The sequence below is a fragment of the Lethenteron reissneri genome, chromosome 23, assembly GCF_015708825.2.
Source record: "Lethenteron reissneri isolate LAM-NWPU_2019-01 chromosome 23, ASM1570882v1, whole genome shotgun sequence".
Classification (NCBI taxonomy): Eukaryota; Metazoa; Chordata; class Hyperoartia; order Petromyzontiformes; family Petromyzontidae; genus Lethenteron; species Lethenteron reissneri.
In genome coordinates this window covers 21,498,252-21,519,335 of record NC_083801.1, presented here as the reverse complement: position 1 = coordinate 21,519,335, position 21,084 = coordinate 21,498,252, and the positions used below count along the sequence as shown (strand labels likewise).

Here is a 21,084-nt window from a genome sequence, read left to right as displayed (position 1 = left end):
CAAGCACAGGCTCAGCGTCACAAGCAGCTCCAAGGCCCCCCCCCCCCCCACGCCCCCGACCGCCCCTCTCGGATTCGTGGTAAATATAGGCGTCCAACTCAGATACCTCTCTCTCTATATATACAAAAAAGCAGAAAGCTCGTCGTTTAAATAACGGCATTAAACTAGTTGCAATTGTGATTTGTCTGTTAAAATCATTGTGTCACACAACCATGATAGAGTTAAGGGGCGCAGCTTGACCAGTGTATAATGTTTGTCGCAGTCGTCAATCAAAATATAAAAAAAAAATTTGCATCATTTATGCAAGCTGGGTGAGTAGGTGAGTGATTGAGTGAGTGGGTGGGTGATTGAGTGGGTGGATGGATGAGTGGCACCCTCACCTCCACATCCCTCCTGAGCTTCTCCAGGAATGCCTTCTTGTCCTCCTCACCGATGACAATCTTCTTCTTCTCGTTGATGAAGTCGTTGTCCTTGAATGTTGGAAGGTCCTTGGCCTGTGTGGCCATGGGCAAGAGAGACACGGAGGGAGAGAGAGAGAGAGACAGACAGACAAAAGGTGTGAAAAGCAAGCCATCCTGCCATGTAAATAATCCACCTGGCACCCGCTGCACCTGAACTGATTTAATCGCTCCATCTCCTCAGAGGACGTGGTTCTCAGATGCGATTGTGTTGATTGGATACGAAAGACATCCGTTACGTAACATTTTTGTTTTTAGTTTAGTAATGCAAGGCTGGCTTTATGGGGGGTGGCAGGGGCGAGGGGGCTACAGCATGTAATAAAAAAGGTATATATTGAACTACGTGTACAACGAACGATCGTGATGTAGAATCAAGTTTGCACACAATTCAGCCAAGACCGGCGTAAAGCAATGTTCTTTTGTTTAACAAACACGATCCATCATCACTCCCTCAAACGCTCTCTCTCGCTCTCACCCACTCGCCCGCCAACTCACACAACGGCTCGCTAACACCTTCACTGTACGTATGTTGATCTTCCGCACCGTACGTAGCCAACCGTGCTAATCGGAGGTGTCAGTGAAGGACAGCAAACTAAACACAAAAAGCAGTTCTAAAGAAACACGTTTTCAATCTAAATTATTTAAAAGGGCATAGCTCCCAGTGGCTTCCGAATATCGGATGGAAGAACGTTCCAGACAGCCGCAGAAGCGCATCTGAAAGCGCGCGATGCGGTGATCACCGACTTTGTTCGACCGCCCACCGACTCGCTCGCCCCTTCACTCCCTCGCCCACCAACTCGCTGGCAAAACACTCACCTTTTCCTTCTCGCTGGCTTCTCGAGACAGCGTGCAGCCCTACAGGAGACAGACGTAGCCACACGGAGACACAGACAAGAGAGGCACACGGAAGAGAGTTAACGGCGAGCGGGCGGTGTGGGTCGGCACCACTCCTGGTCACCTTTGTCTCCCCAGTGCTGATGTTTAGACGCCGCACCAGCTCCTGATTGAAAGCAAACTCGACCTCAGGGAGGCCCAATTCCAGTCCAGATATCGCTCGTCGTGGGTCTTTCTAGCCCTGGCTGGGAACCCAACTCAGGTGGCCGGGTTCGTAGCGCAGTGCGCTGACACCACGAGGCCACTGTTTCCCAGCCATACAATACGTGCACACGCATGCACACACATGCACACCTGCTGGCTTTCACCACTAAGATAATATCAACCATCGCAGATCAACGAAATGCAAACGGGCACGTCGTTTTCAGTCTAATCTAATCACAACGCTGCCAGTCCCACTCATTGGCAGACAGCAGCTGCAGCTGCAGCAGCAGCAGCAGCAGCGACGAGAGCCGCAGATGCGATTAGCGATCACAGAGGCATCGGCCACCGTTCGGCACACTCACAAACAGTCCTCCGCTTTTGCTACGTGCCTTTCAGATCAGAATCATGACTTAGACCGGACGAGTCCGATGAGTTCTGAAGCTCTTTTTAGCAGAAGTCCAGTCGGGGGTGGGTCAGCCAGTGATAACAATGAACAATACAATAAATATTCATCTTTCTTGAGAGCCAATGCTGAGCCGCTCACTCACGCATGCAGAGGGGGGTGGTGGAGGCCTTGGGGAGTGACCGAGCGGTTTGACCCGAGGAGCCGCGTTGGGGGTCAAGCCGCTGCGCTAGACGTGTCTGGGGCGCCACGGTGGCTCGGAGATGTTGACTACCTCGCCTGGTATACAAGAGGTCGTGGGTTTGATCCCGACCCTGATGAAGCCTGCTGTATATTTGGAGTTTGCATGTCTGGCATCATCATAACGGTGGCTAGGAGATGTTAACGACCTCGCCTGGAATACAATAGGAGGTCGCGAGTTCGATCTCGACCCTGACGCCTGCTGTATATTTGGAGTTTTAATGTTGTCCCTGTGGTCATGTGGATTTTTCTCCAGGTCCTCCAGGTTTTCCCTCCGCATTCAGAATCAACATCATTCGAGTATTTGGCTGCTTTACATTTCCACGTGATGACCCACTTCGTTGAGCTATCATTTGCGGCCAGGCCACTTCTGTAAAAGGCCTATGTAGCTCAGTGGGCCTTACCCGGTAAAATACATTTTTTATATTTATAGTTTAGTTTAGACCGCACAGCCACCTAGTCACCTCGCGCAACACGGCAGTAACCTCACAATCTTTCTGACTTGCAAGGCACACGCTCACGTCACCGCACGCCCGGTTCATGTTTGGTATTATCCGGTTGCATTTGTCTGGTAAACAAAGCAAGCTGGGACCGGTTTCTACTGCGGTGAGGCTCATCGGCAAGGCACGGGGGCTCCTTTACGGGCAGCAGCACCAATCGGTACCGAGGAGTTTAAGTTGATTTTGTTCGGCCAGGTGAGAACTCAGCAATAAGTCTCATTTGCAAGAGCGACCCTGGGACAACAAAAACAATTACGCGGATTGCCACCCGTCCTGGTTTTACCCAAGATCGTCCTCTTGTTGAGCGGGCAGCTGCTGTCCCGTGCAATGTGCGAGTCTTCCCGGCACAGTAGAAGTCCCGGCTTTTGTCAGTCGCGTAATGATGACGACGACGACGATGCTAATGCACCGATCAAGACAATGCGCTGGAAGACAGCAGCTCTCTCCTGTCTTCTAACATCGTCAGATTTTCTACCCCCCCCCCCCACCCCCCCCCCCCACGGTGCCCCCGGAATGTTTTGTACGGCAGAAGTTGGCGACACCCCGCCACGGCCGGCAGCGGTGGATTACCGGGACACGCGCTTCATTTCGGAGATTTGGGGCAAATCGTCTCGGACGCTAAATTTCTGTTGATGCGTCGCATGGGACCATCTGTGCCCGGTTTAACAACAAAAATTCTATGAATACCCCATCTCTCTCTTTCAGCGAGAGATTTAGTTCATTTTTTATTATTATCACCGTCTGTGTGATCACTGCAGCCCACTAGATTGGAAAAAAAAATTGTTGTACTGTACATCTCCGCTCCCACGTGTATGCTCCAGAGTGGCGAGGTATGGTCAAACAATCCCCCCTCAACCCGCGTGGAACGCGAAGGCCATCATCCAGCAGTGGATAGACAGACTCTACCTGTCTAACCACCTGTGTATCCCTATATGTACGTCTAACTTCTTTCGCACCTTACGTGCGAATCGGAGGTACGGGGGGGGGGGTGCGTTCTCGAGACGTTGCCACACACGCGGACACACGCACGGTGCAGCAGCAGCAGCAAGGCAGGACGGGGGGGGGGGCAGGGCGGGGGGGGTGCGCACCACGGCGCAGGAATGCGGCGAGGACGCCGCTGACGCCGCACCGACGGCGCTCTTCCGCGTGGCGGCCGCCGCACGCAGTGACGCAGCGAGCGCGGCGCGATGGTGGCCCAGCGCCGGCGCGGGTAGCCGCCTGCTGTTGTGGCCGAGGTTCGCGGTTCGAATCCGGCGCAGCCGCCCAGGTTAATACTGCGAGCGTGTTAACGATGGAGATTAATACTTTAATTTATATCGCACGCGACGTCCGCTTGCTTTTCGCGGCGGGCGTCGCGAGGGACCCGGCGCCGCGCGTGTGCCGGCGCCAAGGCTCGAAAATTTGCCGCGTTTGAAAAGCTCCGCCGCAAGTTACTCGACTGGGTTCATACGCGGCACGTCCCTGCTACCCCGAGAGCACCAGAGCTTGGGCAACTGTTGGTGGCCGCCGGTTTCTGGCTGCCTCCCGGCTCGTTGGCGACTTCCTGGCGAATGGTCCCCTTCCCCATCGTGACCGCTCTCATGTTCTGAGATCGGGGCGCCTGTAGAATAATTTACCCTCTGGCACATAGCAGGGGCGTCGTCTTATATGACCGGGATCTGTGCCTCATTTAGGTCGACTCAGCCCTAATAATTTACTGGTGTTGCAGCGGTGGTGGGTTAAACGTCAGCGTTGGGGAGTGTGTGTGCGCGTGGGTGTGTGTGGATACGTAATTACGCGTGTTATATCTTTGTCTTTGTGTATGTGTGAATGTATGCGATCATGTTCATGTATGGTTACTGGACAATGTGTACACTAGACAATGTATACATATATACACAAACACGACCATACATAAACACACAGGAGACATATAAATATACGCACACAGATATATCATGCAAACAGTGTCGAGTGTACACACACACAAACACGCCCCGTGGTATTTAAAGGTTTCCCGATGACATTTGCTTCCGATTTGGAGCTCGCATCCCAGACCGGTCCTACGGGTCCTCCTGGGCGCCACGAGGAGGCGCGGCCGCCGCTCTGCGAGAGGGCCGCCCGGAGCCTCCCTACACCGGCCGGGAGGGCGGCCACGCGGTGGGGCCGCCGCGTTGCCCCTCGGGGCCGGAGCCGTCAGACGCTGGTCGGGCTGTTACCAGCGTTGTCCCCTTGCGCCGTCCGAGACCGGCACTCCGATTTGCGTGGGAGAGCTTGCGGGACACTTAAAACTATCTACTAAAGTTAAACTATATATATATATGTAACCAGGTACGGCCCACTGAGCTACGAAATAGTTATTTTCTCTCGTTTTCAGAAGCGACCTGGCTATCACAAGCGATAGCTCAACAAAGTGGCTGATCAAGTTGAAATGTATTGCAGCCAAACAGTCTAAACGCACTTCGATTCCAATTGTGGAGGGAAAAACCGAGAGGACCCGGAGAAAAATCCACGTGGCCACGGGGAGACACGCAAACTCAAAAATACGTAACAGCCGTCAGGCTCGGGATTCGAACCCACGACCTCCCGTATACCAGGCGAGGTAGTTAACATCTCGCCGTCACGGCGCCCGCTGTCAGGCTAAACGGTGTTGGGGGGGGGGGTGTGTGTCTCACCTTGAGGTCGTACTTGCAGTGCACGCTCAGGTGGGGGCTGAAGACGTTGCGCGTCACCACCAGGTAGGTGTCGGCGCCGTCCACGCCCAGCCGGTACATCCCGAGAAACTGCGGCAGCAGCGTGTTCCCGTGGCACTCCACCACGTACTGTGGGCACAGTCGCCGCGCGCAGCGCTCGTCAGCACCGCGAGAGCCACGCTGGCTCACACGCGCGCGCACACACACAGTGCTGCTATACTGCGGCGGTATCCACCGTAAAGCGCTGTCCGCTTCACAGCGGTCGTTATAAGAGCCCCTGACATCATTGGCAAGAGTAGGCCATTGTCTCCGAATTAGCTAAAATTCGAACAAAAATGACCCGTTGATAATTACGAAATTTGGATTAAACACAGCAATCATCGCCACCCCCTACTGCCAAAATATTGCTCGTTTGCAGGCCAGGAGTTGAGTCGCCTGTGTGCCCGCAGGAACAGCTGCCACTGGCGGTGCCCTTCTAAATGTGCTGCTGCGATGCAAGGTAGCCCCAGACGCCCCGGCGTGGCGGGGGGGAGCTCAATCTCTACGTCCCAACCAGCTCAAGCCTCCCGTGAACCACGTGGGGGGCTTGCGTGTGGCCACCCCCCACTGCGAACCCCCTCCCCCCTCTCCCAGTCGCTGCCCACTGTGAAAACAGACATCGCTCCGAAGTGCAGTAGCAGCAGCGGCCCTGATGCAGCCTCATCCTCCCCCCGTCCTCATCTCTCCAGATTCCTTTTTGCTCCCGTTTTTCCTTCCCATTCCCATTCTTTTCCCATTATTTATCTTCTCCCTTCATCCGATAATGATCATGATGATGATAACAAGTGCCAATAAGATATTGGGCACTCGAAATGTACTGCTACAGAAGGATGCTGCATCTAAGCTGGACCCGAAGAGTGACGAACGTAAAAGTAAAATAAAAAGGTTGCACAGAGAAGAAGACGACCTGATGATGCAGGCAGCGATGAGAAGGAAACGTGCAACTATTTGGACACGTACGTACGATGAACGACAAGAGGAAAATTAAAAGTGTGTTGTTTGGATAAATGGAAGGAACCGGAAAGAGAGGAAGACCTAACGGCGAATGGCTTGATGACGATTACGACGTAAGAGACTGGTGCCGGAAAGATGTGGCCACGACTCGAGCGTATTGGCACGAGACGGAGAAAGAGGAAAGTGGAAACAAATCACAAAACGTGCAGTGGACACCTCCTCCGGTCTCTCTGCCCCACGGATCGTGGACGATGACGACGATCGTCAATTATCGCCGTCGCGGTTACCGTGGTGCGCGCAAGCGCTCGCCCCATCTCCGTGCGCACCTGGTGGTATTTCATGAGGATCGTGTGCATGTCGGCCACGTCTTCCCCCACGATGGTCTTCACCACGAACCGGCGGTCGTACGTCGTGAAGACGCGTGCGCCGCTGCGGCCCCGCGCGTCGCTGTTCACCGGGGCGCGGCTCGTCAGCGAGACCTGCGCCGGCACAGACGGGGCGACGCGTCACCGGCCGTCGACAGCGTCGCCGTTGGTGGCGGCGGCATTGTCAACGACGGCATCCTCATTGTCGGCGTCGTCGTTGGCGTCATCGTAAGAAGCAGCAGCATCGTCGTTAATAGCAGCGGCAGGGGCACCGTGATCAGCAGTGGCGGCATTGCCATCATCAGCAGCACCACGATTATCGTCCTCATCATCAGCATTCGTGTGGCAGCGACGGCATCACCAACATCAGCAGCAGCGTCAGTAACAGAAGCAGCTTCACTGCGATCGCTATCGCTGCCATCGTCGTGACGATCATCATCAGCAGCATCATCAGCAGCATCATCATTAGTGTCAGCAGCAGCATCATGATCATAAACTAAAACTATTTTTTATTTGACCAGGTAGCGCCCACTGAGCTGTATAGCTCTTTCTCAGAAGCGACCTAGCGACAAATGGTAGCTCATTGGGAAGTTTATAGCAACAAAATATTCTAAACGCATGTTTCTAAATGTCGAGGGAAAACCCAGAGGATCCGGAGAAAAATCCACACGACCACGGGGAAACAGAACATGCAAACTCCTGCAGACCAGGCGAGGTAGTTAACATCTCGCCACCGTGGTGCCCCACCACCATCATCATCATCATCCACATTAATACAAAAACGCAGATAATACATCTCCTTCATATATCCGTCCGTCCACGTAAAAAAGATAAAAGATACTTTCAACACTTCCCATCAACCACACGGCCTGGGAGCATTGCTAATAATCCACAGCAACGCCACTGCTCAGTTTGCGTTACACATTTGGGCAGCACTCTTCCCAGACGACTCACGGAGGGTGCTCGTACGTAGGCCGTTCGCGAGCGCCTATCAAAAAGTCTGACGTGTCGCCCATGGGGGGTGGGCAATTGCGTTCGCGTCACACGACCCTGACCACCACCTTTGTCTCTCTCCGCCTGGCAACAGACACGAGGGTTTTCGAGTGACGGAGGAGTTTGTTTTTCTTATACTCCGTTCCGTTAGGCGCGACGCTCGGGTTGTTTTTTGTTTGTTTGCGATTCGTAACGCTGCTCGCGGGAGCGCACTCGGCACCACGTGGCGATTTACAAAAACAAGCACGGATTTTGCCAGCTCGGCAGAACGGGGGAAGTGTGCAGACGCACGCGCACAAGCACAGACTCACAGACACGCACGCACAGACTCGCACACACATACACACACGCGCACTCACGGACAAAATCACGGACACAAAACAACAGCCACAACCGCCGTTCCCCACTAAGTGGCATGTGATGTCACCACGGCTCCTGTGCCAGGCCAGGTGCACTTTGAGGCCACGTGAAGTGTCGAAGGCTGATAGAAGGTCACGGAATAGACCCAGCAGGTGCCATTGGTTGACCGAATGAGATGAATGACAGATTCATCAACTGTGCTCCCCACTGCCAAATTTCTGCATTTTTGCCACCTGGCGCTACGCTCGTTGTTGTGAGCGTCGCTCCATTGCCCTGTTGGAGGGCAACTGGTTCCAATCAGCTCCACATCCTTCTGTACCACATCAGCCCATCTCCTTTCTAGCTCATGCCATGCCCGTTTAGCCCACTCTATCCTGCCAAACAGAAGCTACTTTGGAATGTGGTGACTGTGAATCCGGGCTACGTGACCCAGCCAACACAGCCTCGCCTGCCGAAAGAGCTCACGGATGGCACCGTGTCCAAGTCTTTCAAGGATGTGCAAGCTCCTCACACAATCCAGTCTGGCTGAAGCCAAGATGGATCGTAGACAGGCCAGCCTGAATGTTTCAAACTGGCGCAGATATTCCTTAAAGAGGGCTCCACGTTTTGTAAGCATATCATGCGCGTACACACACACACACACCCTCCAGCACACACACTCGCACACACGTGCACGTGTATGTGTTAGAGGGTGTGCGCGTGTGTATGTGTGTGTGTGCTCGAGGGCAAGCGCGCGTGTGTGTGTGTGTGCGCTAGAGGGTGCGCACGCGTGTGTGAAGGTTATTTTGGGCGCGTGTATTTATGTGGCGTGAAGGTCGGTGCTAAGAGCTCGGAGCTGCGGCCTCCTCAACATGCAGGGGGGTAATCCGGGTGTCACGGTGCAGGGGGATCAGGTACACGCACACACAGCTACGGCTCCTGGCACAGTTGCATGTGTCACACACACACACACGTTACTAGTTATGTTTGCCTAACGTGTGTGTGTGTGTGTGCGTGTTCGTGGGAGTGTGGTGGTGCTTGCGAACAGAACTTGCCCCAACATTCTTTCAGCGCTATACGGGGAGACCTTTGTCTTTGTAGCGGTCAGCACGCTGCGCGATGAACCAGGCAGACCCAAGTTTGATTCCCGCTCACGATCACCAACACCGGTGACGATTATCTGAAGGGGTCCCGGGCCTCCCCTAGGTGGACTCAACCTGAAATGAGTACCTGTTGTGCGGTGTGTAAACATCGCCACTGGTGAAACCAAGGAGGCCGTGCCTGGTGCTGGCCACCAAACTCCCTCGTGTGCCGTGCCGGCCTTCATAAGTGCTCACTAACAGCACTTGCCACAACAGTCTGTTAAGACTATACGGGGGATCTTTGTCTTCATGTTCATGTAGCCATATCTGTTTGTGTGTACCTGTGTATGTGTGCACGTAGTTGTGTATGTGTGCATGTCATCTCAGTCAGTCGACCCGTGGAACCTGCTGGGTCTGCCCCGTGACCTCCTGCCGGCAGGCGTTCGACACTTCACGTGGCCTCAAGGTGCACATGGCCTGGCACAAGCGTCGTGGTCACGTCACCGCCACTTAGTAGCGAATGGCGGTTGTTGTTGTAGCTGTGTGTGTGTGTGCGCATAGCTGTGCAAGCGTGCGTGTTCACGTACCGAGCTGTGTGTGTGCGAACAGGGGTTGCCCCAAAAGTCAAAACACCCTGTGTGAATCACCCAGATATGTCTGTCCGTCCCGCGCGTGACGTCACTCCACACGAGGCCCACCCCCCGCGTGACGTCACTCCACACGAGCCCCCCCCCCCCTCATTAATATTCATGAGTGGGTTGATTTTTACATAAGCGCAAAGATGAATAAAATAATTTATTATGCAAAATCGCTTCAAAGTGATGGTAAAAAATAAATCTATGCAGCACAGTGCTTCATCCGTGCGTGACGTCACTGCAAAAGAGCCCCCCCCTTCATTAATATTCATGCCCGCGTGGAAATTGACACTAACACACATGAATGTCGTGCACTCCACATGCCGCACCCCTCCCCTCATTAATAACCATGAGCGGGTGACGTCACTCCACATGCCGCACCCCTCCCCAATAACCATGAGCGGGTGACGTCACTCCACATGCCGCACCCCTCCCCAATAACCATGAGCGGGTGACGTCACTCCACATGCCGCACCCCTCCCCAATAACCATGAGCGGGTGACGTCACTCCACATGCCGCACCCCTCCCCAATAACCATTAGCGGGTGACGTCACTCCACATGGGGCACCCCCCCCCCTCATTAATAATCATGAGCTGAACAATTTTTCTACTGAATATTTCAGATTTACTGCAATACTCGCCCATTCATGGACGTGCAAAAAAGCTCGTAACCCTGTGTGTGTCCTCACTTTTGGGCCACGCTGTATGGCTGTGTCTGCACCTCGTGCTAAAACCACAACCCCACCGCTAGACCCCCCCCCCCCTTCCCTCTGGCAGGAAGCTTCGTCCGGAATCAATCTTTCGTTGACAAAACCGTTTCTGTTTTACTGCGAGCATTAATATTTCATGCAGTGGTGCATTTACAAAGATCTCCCCCCCCTGTATGGCCTTCAGCTGCAGACTGCCGGGCAGAACCTACAAAGGCTCGAATGGCACACGAGGGGGGCTGGTGTGGCCACGACCACGCCCGGCCGCCTTTGTCTCCCCCAGTGCTGATGTATACGCACCGCTCCAGGTACTCGCTATAGGCTGAGTCGACCTAGGGGAGACCGAGGACCGGTGGGAACATTTTCCACTGCTATTAGCCGTGAGCGGGAATCGAGATTAGGTCACCGGGTCCGTAATGCAGTGCGCTAACCACCGAGTCACCGCTCCCCCACACCCCCACAAATACAATATACAGTACAGTATATACAGCGTATGGAGCAGCCCCCCACTTCTGCGCCCCAATAACACAACTAAGGGTAACACGGAGAGATAACGTGTTCGCGCGGTGTTACCGAGGCATTTGTTAACGTTCTGTATTTCGTGTTTTGTACAGTGCCGCTGAAGGAAATTGCTTCATATTGTGTACGCTTGTGTTGCGCGTGACTAAGAGGCGTGTGTGCGTTCCGCGTTGCGTAGTTTTGTGGAAAGGAAGGAAACTGCTTCATATTGTGAACGAGTGTGCTTTGTGTTGCGACGGCACTTGATTAACTTTGGGTATTAGAGAGGCTGAAGCTCCCATCGCACATTTCGACATTTCTCCTGCACGGTATCAATGCCGCAGCCTGCCCCTGACGCGCCCCCCACCCCTCTCTCTATCCCAAACCACGAGTTGACAGTGGCTGGTGGAGACTCCGTATCGTGCGCTGAATAATGCATCGGTAATGCGTTTCCTTGTGGAACTCTGTGGCATCGCGAATGAAACCAATCCGGCATTAACTAATTCATCACCTTCACTTGCGGTAAATTATTCACTCGTTCATCATTCGATCCTTAAGTGCAACAGACTCGCGCACAAAGACAAAGATCCCCCCACGTAGCCTTAACAGACTGTTTGGGGGCAAGTGCTGCTAGCCAGTAGCAGCACCGATGGAATCCGGCACGGCACACGAGGGGGTGGGTGGCCAGCACCACGCTCGGCCGCCTTTGTCTCCCCAGTGGCGATGTTTCATTCACACCGCACCAGCCACTCCATGCCATTGAAATACATTATTACAATGGCTGTAAATATTGTAATGCATTACGGATTACATGCGGTATTTACAACTGTAGATGATCTATAGCTCTGCCGTGATTGGTCTAAGAGCTCGATCGACCGCTTACGATTGGCTGCTAAGGAACACTGCCCCCCCACTGGATTCGGAGCGATAGCTTTTGGTTGAGAATTTGCCAACAGGGACAAGCAACTCCTGAGCAACAGAGTTTCTGGCAATTCCGGGAACCTTTCACTGCACCCGGTGTGTCTTGGGGCAAAGGCAGCCAAAGGGGGACCCTACAGGTTGAGCCAAACACGCGCCGCCTTGAGGGTCACAGCTTGTTTTGGGATTTTGGTTATTGTTTATTCGTTTCGCTGGTATCCATGCGGGTGCCTGTATGGGGGGGGAGGGTGGTGAGGGCATCCGAGGACAGACGGAGAATCTCACTGTGCGGTCAGAGCAGTGCGGTGCGCGTGGTGTGTGGTTCAGTGTGTCTATGCTGAACTTCTTTCGCACCGTACGTCGCGGGGAGCGGTGGTGCAGCGGTGAGCACGCTGCGCTACGAACCCGGCGACCCGAATTCTATTCACGCTCACGGCCAACATCAGTTACGATTATCTGACCCGGACGTGGGGACACAAAGGTAAGAGCCGGGTGTGGCGCTGACTCACCACCACCTCATTGGCTGTGCCGGTCTTAATAGGTGCTCGCTAAAACAACACTCGACCCAGCGGTCTGTTAATGTTATACTGGCGGCCATTGTCTTTGGTGCAGTGTCGTGTGACTGTGGTCCGCTTTGTGTGCCACGATGACGTGCCGTGTGGGGCACGCTGAGAGCAGTATGCGTGCGTCAGTGTGACTTACTCGGTGTGTCCACGTGAGTGTGCGCGTGGGGAGTGGTAGTGTAGTGGTTAGCACTACGAACCCGGTGGCGATTATCTGAGCCGGTCCTGGGCCTCCCCTAGGTCGACTCGGCCGCAAATGAGTGCCGTTTCCGGCCTTCAGGAGGTGTCTTTGTGCGTGCGTCGTGGCGGCTCAGTGTGGGTTAGCGTGGTCCACCGTACAGTGTCTCAGCGGGGACCCGGTGCAATGCCGTGAAGCTCGACTCAACGTCGCAGCCAAATGCAGCGTCCACGCACCAGGTACTCCTGCTCGCTGACGCCAAACCGCTCGCGAAGGTTGCGGAACACCACAGGGCAGTACTCCTTGAACTTGAAGCGGCTGGGCATGTTCTCTCTGTGCCGACAGACACACGCCCGCAAGAGACAGGTGGGGGAAGGTCAGGTGAGAGGGCAGAGGTCAAGGAAACTGCAGGTCACACGCCCAGAGCGTGCAGCAGCAGTTGACTGATTGACCCCAACTCCACACCGCTCCGTGTCAACGCCCCTTTGCCTCCGACTCGCAGGTAAACAAAAACTCAAGTTTCGTTAGACACGGGGCAATCAAAGGATGCCTTGCCGAGGTTCAGGTGCGTGACGAGTCGCACCCGCACCTCCGATTAGCACGGTTGGCTACGTACGGTGCGAAAAAGGTTTAGCATACGTACATACAGTGGTGCAACAAGATCGTCATAATTGTCGGGTTACAATTCAATTCAGGAATCTGTTTCCTTTCGTATAGTTTCCACCGTCTTGTTTATGTCGTTAGCTTTTTTTTTATCTCATACGCACGATTTGGCACGCATACCGCCAGTTTACATTTTTTTATCGATGAGGAGGAGGACTTTATGGAGACGATGTGAAATACCTTAACGCTCGCAGCTTGGCAAGTAGAGCGACTGAAATAACAAGCGGCCATCATGTCACACCTAAATGAAGCTCCACATTTGCCGTCGAGCGAGGCCACACGGTAGTGTTATGTATGTGTATGTTGAATTTCCTTAGCATCGTACGTAACCAACAGTGTTAATCGGAGGTGCGGGGGAAGGACAACAAACTAAAGACAAAAAGCAGTTCTAAAAGAAATGAATTTTCAATCTACAGTCCATTTAAAAGTGCATAGCTCCTGCGGCTTTCTCATATCGGAAGGAAGCGCGCGTTCCAGATGGCCGCAGAAGCACGACTGAAAGCGCGCGATGCGGTAACTGTCTTTTGTTCGATGGCTCGCGAAAAATCATTGTCGTTAACCCTCCAACACCTGACGCGATTGCCACGTTTACAAAGACATGTTTTTATTAAATACGTGCCACCGTCCTGAGCAATGAAGCTCATTCTCACCCATGGCGTGAGACTTTTCACGGCTGCATCCAACATGACCGGGCAACGAGGTTTTTCGCTCAAACCGATTCCAGCTTCATCAGGGCTGGCGAGCCCAGAAGTAAAAGTGAACCTTTGAAATAAAATGTGATTCTAATCACGGCTATGGAAACCTCATTGCAGGCAAAACGCCGTGTCATTTACAGATAACAAGTTCCAGAAAGTATGCCCAAATAACAGATTTCTGTCTATTAGACACTTTACAGGGCGTTTGCCCTCAAAAACACTGTATACATGTAACAGCCGACGTTTCAGGCAACGGGGCCTTGTATAGGGCGGAAGACAGAGTTTTGTTGACAACTGTGTTGAGTTGTTGTTTGTGAATTTCATGAAGAGGCTTTCACACAACCAATATGATTCGTGAGAATATTTTTTGGGTTAGACCGTGTAACCCAAAAGTTGTTTTATTACAAATTATTTTATTTGCGCTTTGTGCACCCACTGCCAACAGGATAAAAATTATACTTTACTATTTTTTTTATTATTTTACCAGGTAAGGCCCACTGAGCTATGTAGCTCTTTTTCAGAAGTGACCTGGCCACAAATCATAGCTCAACGAAGTGGCTTATCACGTAGAAATATAAAGCAGTCAAATACTCTAAACGCATGATGTTGATTCTAAATGTGGAGGGAACAACGGTAGGACCCAGATAAAATCCACGCGACCACGGGGAGAACTTGCAAACTCCAAATAAACAGCAGGCATCAGGGTCGGGATCGAACCCACGACCTCCTGTATACCAGGTCGCCGCTGCCCCTGCGGTGGCAAGATGTGATTAACTGTTATCTTTCATCATGTCTATAAATGGGAGGTGCCCCGGTAATAAACTTGACAACCCCGAAAATCTCACGGCTCAAGAGGGCAGGCTTTCCCCTTACGATTAGCGTCACGCGAAGCGGATGAAAGTGGGGAATCAGTAAGTTCGATGCGTGGCGATCTGCGGGCGAGATACAAAATAAAAAATGATCAAACCTGGATTGTGAAGTGCTCCGAAGAAGTTAGCGTGGATGTGCTTCTGCGACCGTCTGGAATGCTCTTCCTTCAGATATTAGGAAGCCGCTGGAGCTATATGCACTTTGAAATCATCTAGATTGAGAACTAGTTTCTTTAGAACCGCTTTGTGTTTGGTTTGTTGTCCTTTTCCAGCACCTCCAATTAGCACGGTTGGCTACGTACGGTGTGAAAGGAGTTCAACATACATATGCACATGAAATAAACCATAAATATCAGCCATCTGCTAGGCATGTGCTGGGGTTCTATTATACATTCTTGCACATGACAGCAACGGGGTTTCAGGAGCAGCGGCAGGAACTTCGCTTTGGCTCTCCAACGGAACTGACCGCACGTCGCGTGGGTTATCGTATCTCTCCAGGAAACACATGCCCCGTCGCATTGACGAGAGAACGCTGTCCAGGTAGATTCACGCTCGGCCCACGGCAGTGCGCCGACTGAACGCGCCACGTAGACTCGGTCCGTAGACTCGGGCCGACTGAACGCGCCACGCACACTCTTGATATTTACCCCCCCCCGCAACTCGGATGAGCACAGTTGGCTACGTACGGTGCGAAAGAAGTTCAACATACGTACGTATATAGAGATTTAGCAGAAACTTCCACCCCACACTGCTCACCCCCCCCCATCCTTATGCATTCATTCACAAAGAAGACTGTAAATTTAAGTTCGGTGAAGGATTTTCTTTTTTCTATTCTCTGGCAGAGATGACGAGACAAGACTGACATTTTGGCAGGCCTGGCCTTTCATGCAATCACGCTTCCCCCCCCCCCCCCCCCCCCTCTTATTGACAATATAATACCCCAGTTGTATTTATAGCAACTGACACATTCCGTGAAAGGTGAAGGCGCAGCCCCGCAACTGCTCGCCCACGCCACCGCTGGCGGAAGTGCCTCCGATCGAGCGAGCTCTGCAGAACCCCGTCTAGAGGGTTACTTGGCCTACTCTTCCACGCTGGACAGACGTCGTGTAAGACGTGGGATTCGCCCACGTCTAACCCCACCACACGCCACCTGGCGATCGACAGAACTGTGGTGTGTCCATGTGGACTGCTGGGTGGACAGAGGCGAGTGGGGAGGGGAGGGGAGGGTGATTTAAGAATCCTGCCCATTGTTTCAGCTGCCGCTCCGGGGGATCGTATCGAACGCGGCGAGCTCTGCAACTCAAGCGCGGTGTGCCGACCACCGTACACCAGGGCGGCAACCCACACCACTCTCCGTCATCGCCCTTGCCCACTCCGCACACCCTCCTCCACTGCTCCAGCAGCACACGCGCACACGTTCACAATCTCACGCTCGCACGTACCCGCGCGATACGCGCAGGCAGGCAGGCTCGCACACAAAACACCCGATAAGAGATTTCTAACGAGGTCGTGGCGGGATTTGTCGAGGCTGATAAGGGCCAGAGAGTCGGTGCCAAGCGGCCGGGCTCCAGAGCGCGTTTCGTCTGTTTCCGCGCGATAGCGAACTCCCCGGCCTGGGCCGCAGCGGAGTGCGAGTGGCCACACAAAGCGCGCGCGGGCGGAGGAGTAGCGACGTGGAGCCAACAAATGTGCTAGGGACAGAGAGACGCGCACAGGAGGGCGGGAGAGACACGGGAGAGAGAGACACGGGCGGGAGAGACACGTGTGCTAGAGGAAGCCACACGGGAGAGCCGCGGGTTGGGAGAGAGAGACACGGGAGAGAGAGACACGGGCAGGAGAGAGGGACGTGTCGGAGGAACCCTTTTTTTGTTCATAAATACACCGATCCATTCGTAGACACCCAACTATAATAACAGGGAGCAAGGAGGCGAGCTTTGGATTTGACGATTCGGATTTTTGAGGATCATTTCGGATGTCTTTTGAGAGTTTCAGGTCATTGGCATGACATGCCACGTGTCCAAGTTTTTTTTCGTTTTTGTTCCTTTTTTGGTGACCCGGGACACCTGAGCAACCGGGACTCATGGCCCGGTGGTCTGTCGAGCCCGCGGCTGGGTAAACAAAACAAACCTGAAACCCCCCAAAAAACTGACGTCACCCTGCGCCACGTGACACCATTCTGGACGGGAAAAGCGTGGTATTATGCCGACAGGATACAAATTTTCCTTTTTTTCTATTATACCAAGTAAGGCCCACGGAGCTGCTAAGTAGCTCTTCTTTAGGAGCGACTTGGCCACGATAGTTCGACGAAGAGGCTTTTCACGTGGAAATCTAGAGCAGCCAAATACTCTAAACGCATGTTTCTAAATGTGGAGGTGAAAACTGGAGGACCTGGAGAAAAAGCCACGCGACCACAGGGAGGACACGCAACCTCCAACTACACAGGCGTCGGGGTCGGAATCGAACCAACGACCTCCTGCAAACCAGGCAAAGGAGTTAACATCTCACCACCGTGGCGCCCTTTTTGCCCCCCAGGGGGGCCCTGGAGAACTCCCTCCTAGTAGAAGAGGCTCTTCTGCCAGCAGTGTCGTGAACAAGCAATTTCAGGGCTCCACCTTTGCCTTTGTTACTGGACGTGGCAGATGCCAACCGATCACAATTATGATCGTAACAACACGACTGTAAAAAAGACACACACAAACACAACAACAATAACAAAAACGCATAACTCGCAGCACACGCCGCCAGTGGTGGCTGTTACAGATGAAACAATCCGAAATTTGTTCCAACGGTGAAGTTTCTCAACTCAATCGGGCAGAGTGCTCCATCACGCCGGCTCCGCGTGGTGCTGGGGGGCCGACTGGTTGTTGTTGGTGGGCCTGTGTGCCCACGCAGGGATTGCCTGGCTATTTTGGCGACCCCTCCGTCTATTGCGTCGTACTGTGGGTCAGCTGTGTGCGTGAGGCTCTCTCTCCGCACCCCTGGTTTTTTTTGTTATTGGCTGTAATCCCGAGGCACTTCGTGCATGCTGCAGTTTGTCGTTTACAAGATCATCGTTGGCCGTCTGGGCGGGCCATGAGTAATTCGATATGAATTAAGGAAAGCAATTAAATAAGCTGACACATAACCAGCCCGACAGGGAAGCGTCCGTCTCATCGTCCCGATAAAACAACAGAGTCCTTTGGCCGAATCGGAGTTCTGCAGCAACGTTTTCCACCAGCATTTGTTCAGCGCAACCAAAGCGCGCCCTGGAACGGTCTCGGCCTTCTGGGTCTCATCAGCAGGGTGTGCCGATGGCAATGACAACGATGGGTTGTTGGATTGAACTCTGCCTGTACATCAGTGCAGGCCCCCTTGCGGAGCGCTGGGTTTTCTCCAGCTTCTCCCGTTTACTTCCACAACGAGCAACACATCCCCGATGCAGCAGCACCCCCCGAATGGTAAGGCCCACTGAGCGACACAGCTCTTTGTCAGAAGTCACCTGGCTATCACAAATGATAGCTCAACCAAGGGGCTTATCGGCATGTGGAAATTTATAGCAGCCAAATACTATAAACGGGTGTTGATTATTAATGCGGAGGGAAAAACCCAGAGGACCGAGGCAAAAAATCCACGTGACCACGGGGAAAACACGCAAACTTCAAGTACACAGGTGTCAGGGTTGAGATCGAACCCACAACCTCCTGTATACCAGGCGAGGTAGTAAACATCTCGCCACTGCAAAAGAGTCTTGAGACTCGGTGAGTCTTTCCTGGGCCAATGAAGGCTGACGTTTGAGTGCTGGATATAGGCCCCATTCAGCACAGTCGCGATCATAATAACAATGCCAAGCCTCACGAAACCTACAACACCTGGTAAGGCCCCCCCCCGGTCATCATCCATCCCCGAGCATTATCCAGACTCACACCCTGCTTAGTTTCTGAGATCCGGTGAGATGGGGAGCATGTGCGGTGGTGATTCAGTCATAGGCTGGGTAGTACAATTGTGCGGTTGTGTGTGCTGTGAGTGATGTGTAAACATCGCTGCAAGGGAGACAAAGGCGGCCGGGGGTGGTGCTAGCCACCCACCCTCTCGTGTGCCGTGCCGGCCTTCATTAGATGCTCGCTAATAGCACCTGCCCCAACAGTCTGCTCAGGCTCAACGGGGAAACGTTGTCGTGTTGTGCAAGAGGTTTGCCTGTTGTTGTGACCGGGTCGCGTTTAGGGGGTGCTGGTCTGCCCCCCCCCCGCACCGCCACTGCTCCCCTCCCTCACCCCGCCACCCCCAGGCAGCTGTGATGGCAGGGTTCAGAAGCAACTTTGCCGCACCCGTGCTCTGACTCGTAAGCGGAGGAATTCCTGCCTGCCTGGTTCATCAACAGCTCGCACGCACAGACACGCGCACAGACACGCGTGCACGCGTGTGTGCGCGCGTGCGCCAGCCGCACTAACTTAAGCACACTCGTGCACACACGTTGTTCGCGAGCACCTATGAAGGCTGACACAGCACACGAGGGGGGTGGGTGGCCAGCGCCACGCCCGGCCGCCTTTGTCTCTCGTGGCGATGTTTACACACCGCACCGGGTACTCGTTTGAGCGCGAGTCGACCTACACAGACACGCACCGACATCTGTGCAGCGACACACCGAGGAATTAATACAAACAAATCCCCATACAGTGCTAAATAAATAACGAAGCCAACCAAATCGACGGAGTTGAGTAATGAGCCCTTTATGCAACCCTTCCGCAGCGTGGTTGCAGCACGGCGGCTGGATGTTCGCAATGCGCGGTCTGACGAGCTCTGCTCTCAACCAGACCCACGCGGTAGGGGGGGGGAGGGGGGATGTGACCCACTGGAAGACTTATTCACAATTCATGGCTAATCGCTCGATGAAGCTGCTTGGTGTCGTTGTTGCTGTTGTAGTCATCGCCGGCGAAAAGTCACGGTACTCGAATTGTACACTCCAACACGCTGAAGCGAGTTTTGTTTTCGCGAGTCAACGACACGTCGATATTTACGCGATCGAATCCTACCAACAAAAAAACATTTATTCTGAATAATATTGGTCGCGAAGAGCCTGCTACCGCTGCGACTCCCGTGTTGAGCTGGAGACATTCGAGCAGAATCCCTTCGAAGGCGATGCTGCGTGGGAGGCGGAGGCGGCCGCCCCGTCTTGGATCGTGCTGCCCAAATAATCCCCCGCCGCCACTAATGACACGCTGCCAGGAATCGCGACAGAACGAGAAAACTCCAGCCGAGCGACGACACGGCGCGGCGGTGCCTTTGGAACAGAGCTGCTGCCCGCAGTTAAAAAGTTTCTCGTCTAAAACCGCCACCCGTGGTTAATGGTGGGTTTAACATGAATAAATAACTTCACAAGTGTTCGGGGGGGGGGGGGGGGGGGCGTGGAACACAAAGAGCTGACAAGCGGCAATAAGATGCAATTTCAAGCCGGCACGTTCCATTCGGAACGGTCTTTTGTTTAGAACGCGCGCAATAAAACATAATTGCCCGTTTACTGAACTAATGGGTGTTGAAAATAACAGCGAGTCCAAGTGCGTCGACAGTGATTATGACAATAAAGAGCGCGGCACGGCTCTTCTGTCCATTCACTGCCAAACGAAGGTCTCCCCGTACCGTTTCGGTGGTCGTAGGGGGGTGGTTTGACCATACTTCACCGCACTTGGGGGGGCCCCAGGACCGGTTCAGCCGTGGCCGGGAATTGAACTCAGGTCACTGGGTTCAGAGCGGTGGTGGTGCGCTGGCTCATTGTGCCGCAGGGATGCCACGGTCACCAATAGGAGGAGATTTTTTTTTGGAGGGGGGGGGCATCTGTAAATAATTCTGAGAGCTGTGGTGCTAATGTGCTGAGAAGCAAAAACTGTTCGTTATCATTGTGCACACACAGACACACACAGCCAAACATATAACAACACACACAGACACACACAGCCAAACATATACAACAACCGCCATTCGCCACCAAGAGGCGGTGACGTCGCCACGACGCTTGTGCCAGGCCATGTGCACGTTGAGGCCACGTGAAGTGTCACACGCCTGCTGGCAGGAGGTCACGGGACAGACCCAGGTGCCACGGGTCGGCTAACTAAGATGACTGGCTGATGCACCACCTGTACCCCCTACTGTGACAACTTGCTGTGCTTTATCAACCCGGCGCTCCGCTCGTTGTTGTGAGCGTCGCTCCTCCGCCCTCCGTTATTGTTGGAGGGCGACTGCCTCCAACTGCCCCGTAGCATCCTTCACGAGCCTCCTCCAGAGGCCGATCTTGACATCGCTG

At 53.6% G+C, this 21,084-nt stretch overlaps 1 protein-coding gene across 1 annotated transcript in view; it reads right to left on the bottom strand.

The window, feature by feature from the left end:
* Positions 1-21,084, bottom strand: part of LOC133346190 (phosphatidylinositol 5-phosphate 4-kinase type-2 alpha-like) — a 32,558-nt gene that overhangs the window by 3,249 nt on the left and 8,225 nt on the right. Inside the window, 5 exon segments of the mRNA XM_061557684.1 lie at positions 381-494; positions 1,275-1,313; positions 5,294-5,440; positions 6,631-6,783; positions 12,820-12,916. Of these exon segments, the coding sequence (XP_061413668.1) occupies positions 381-494; positions 1,275-1,313; positions 5,294-5,440; positions 6,631-6,783; positions 12,820-12,916 (550 nt within the window).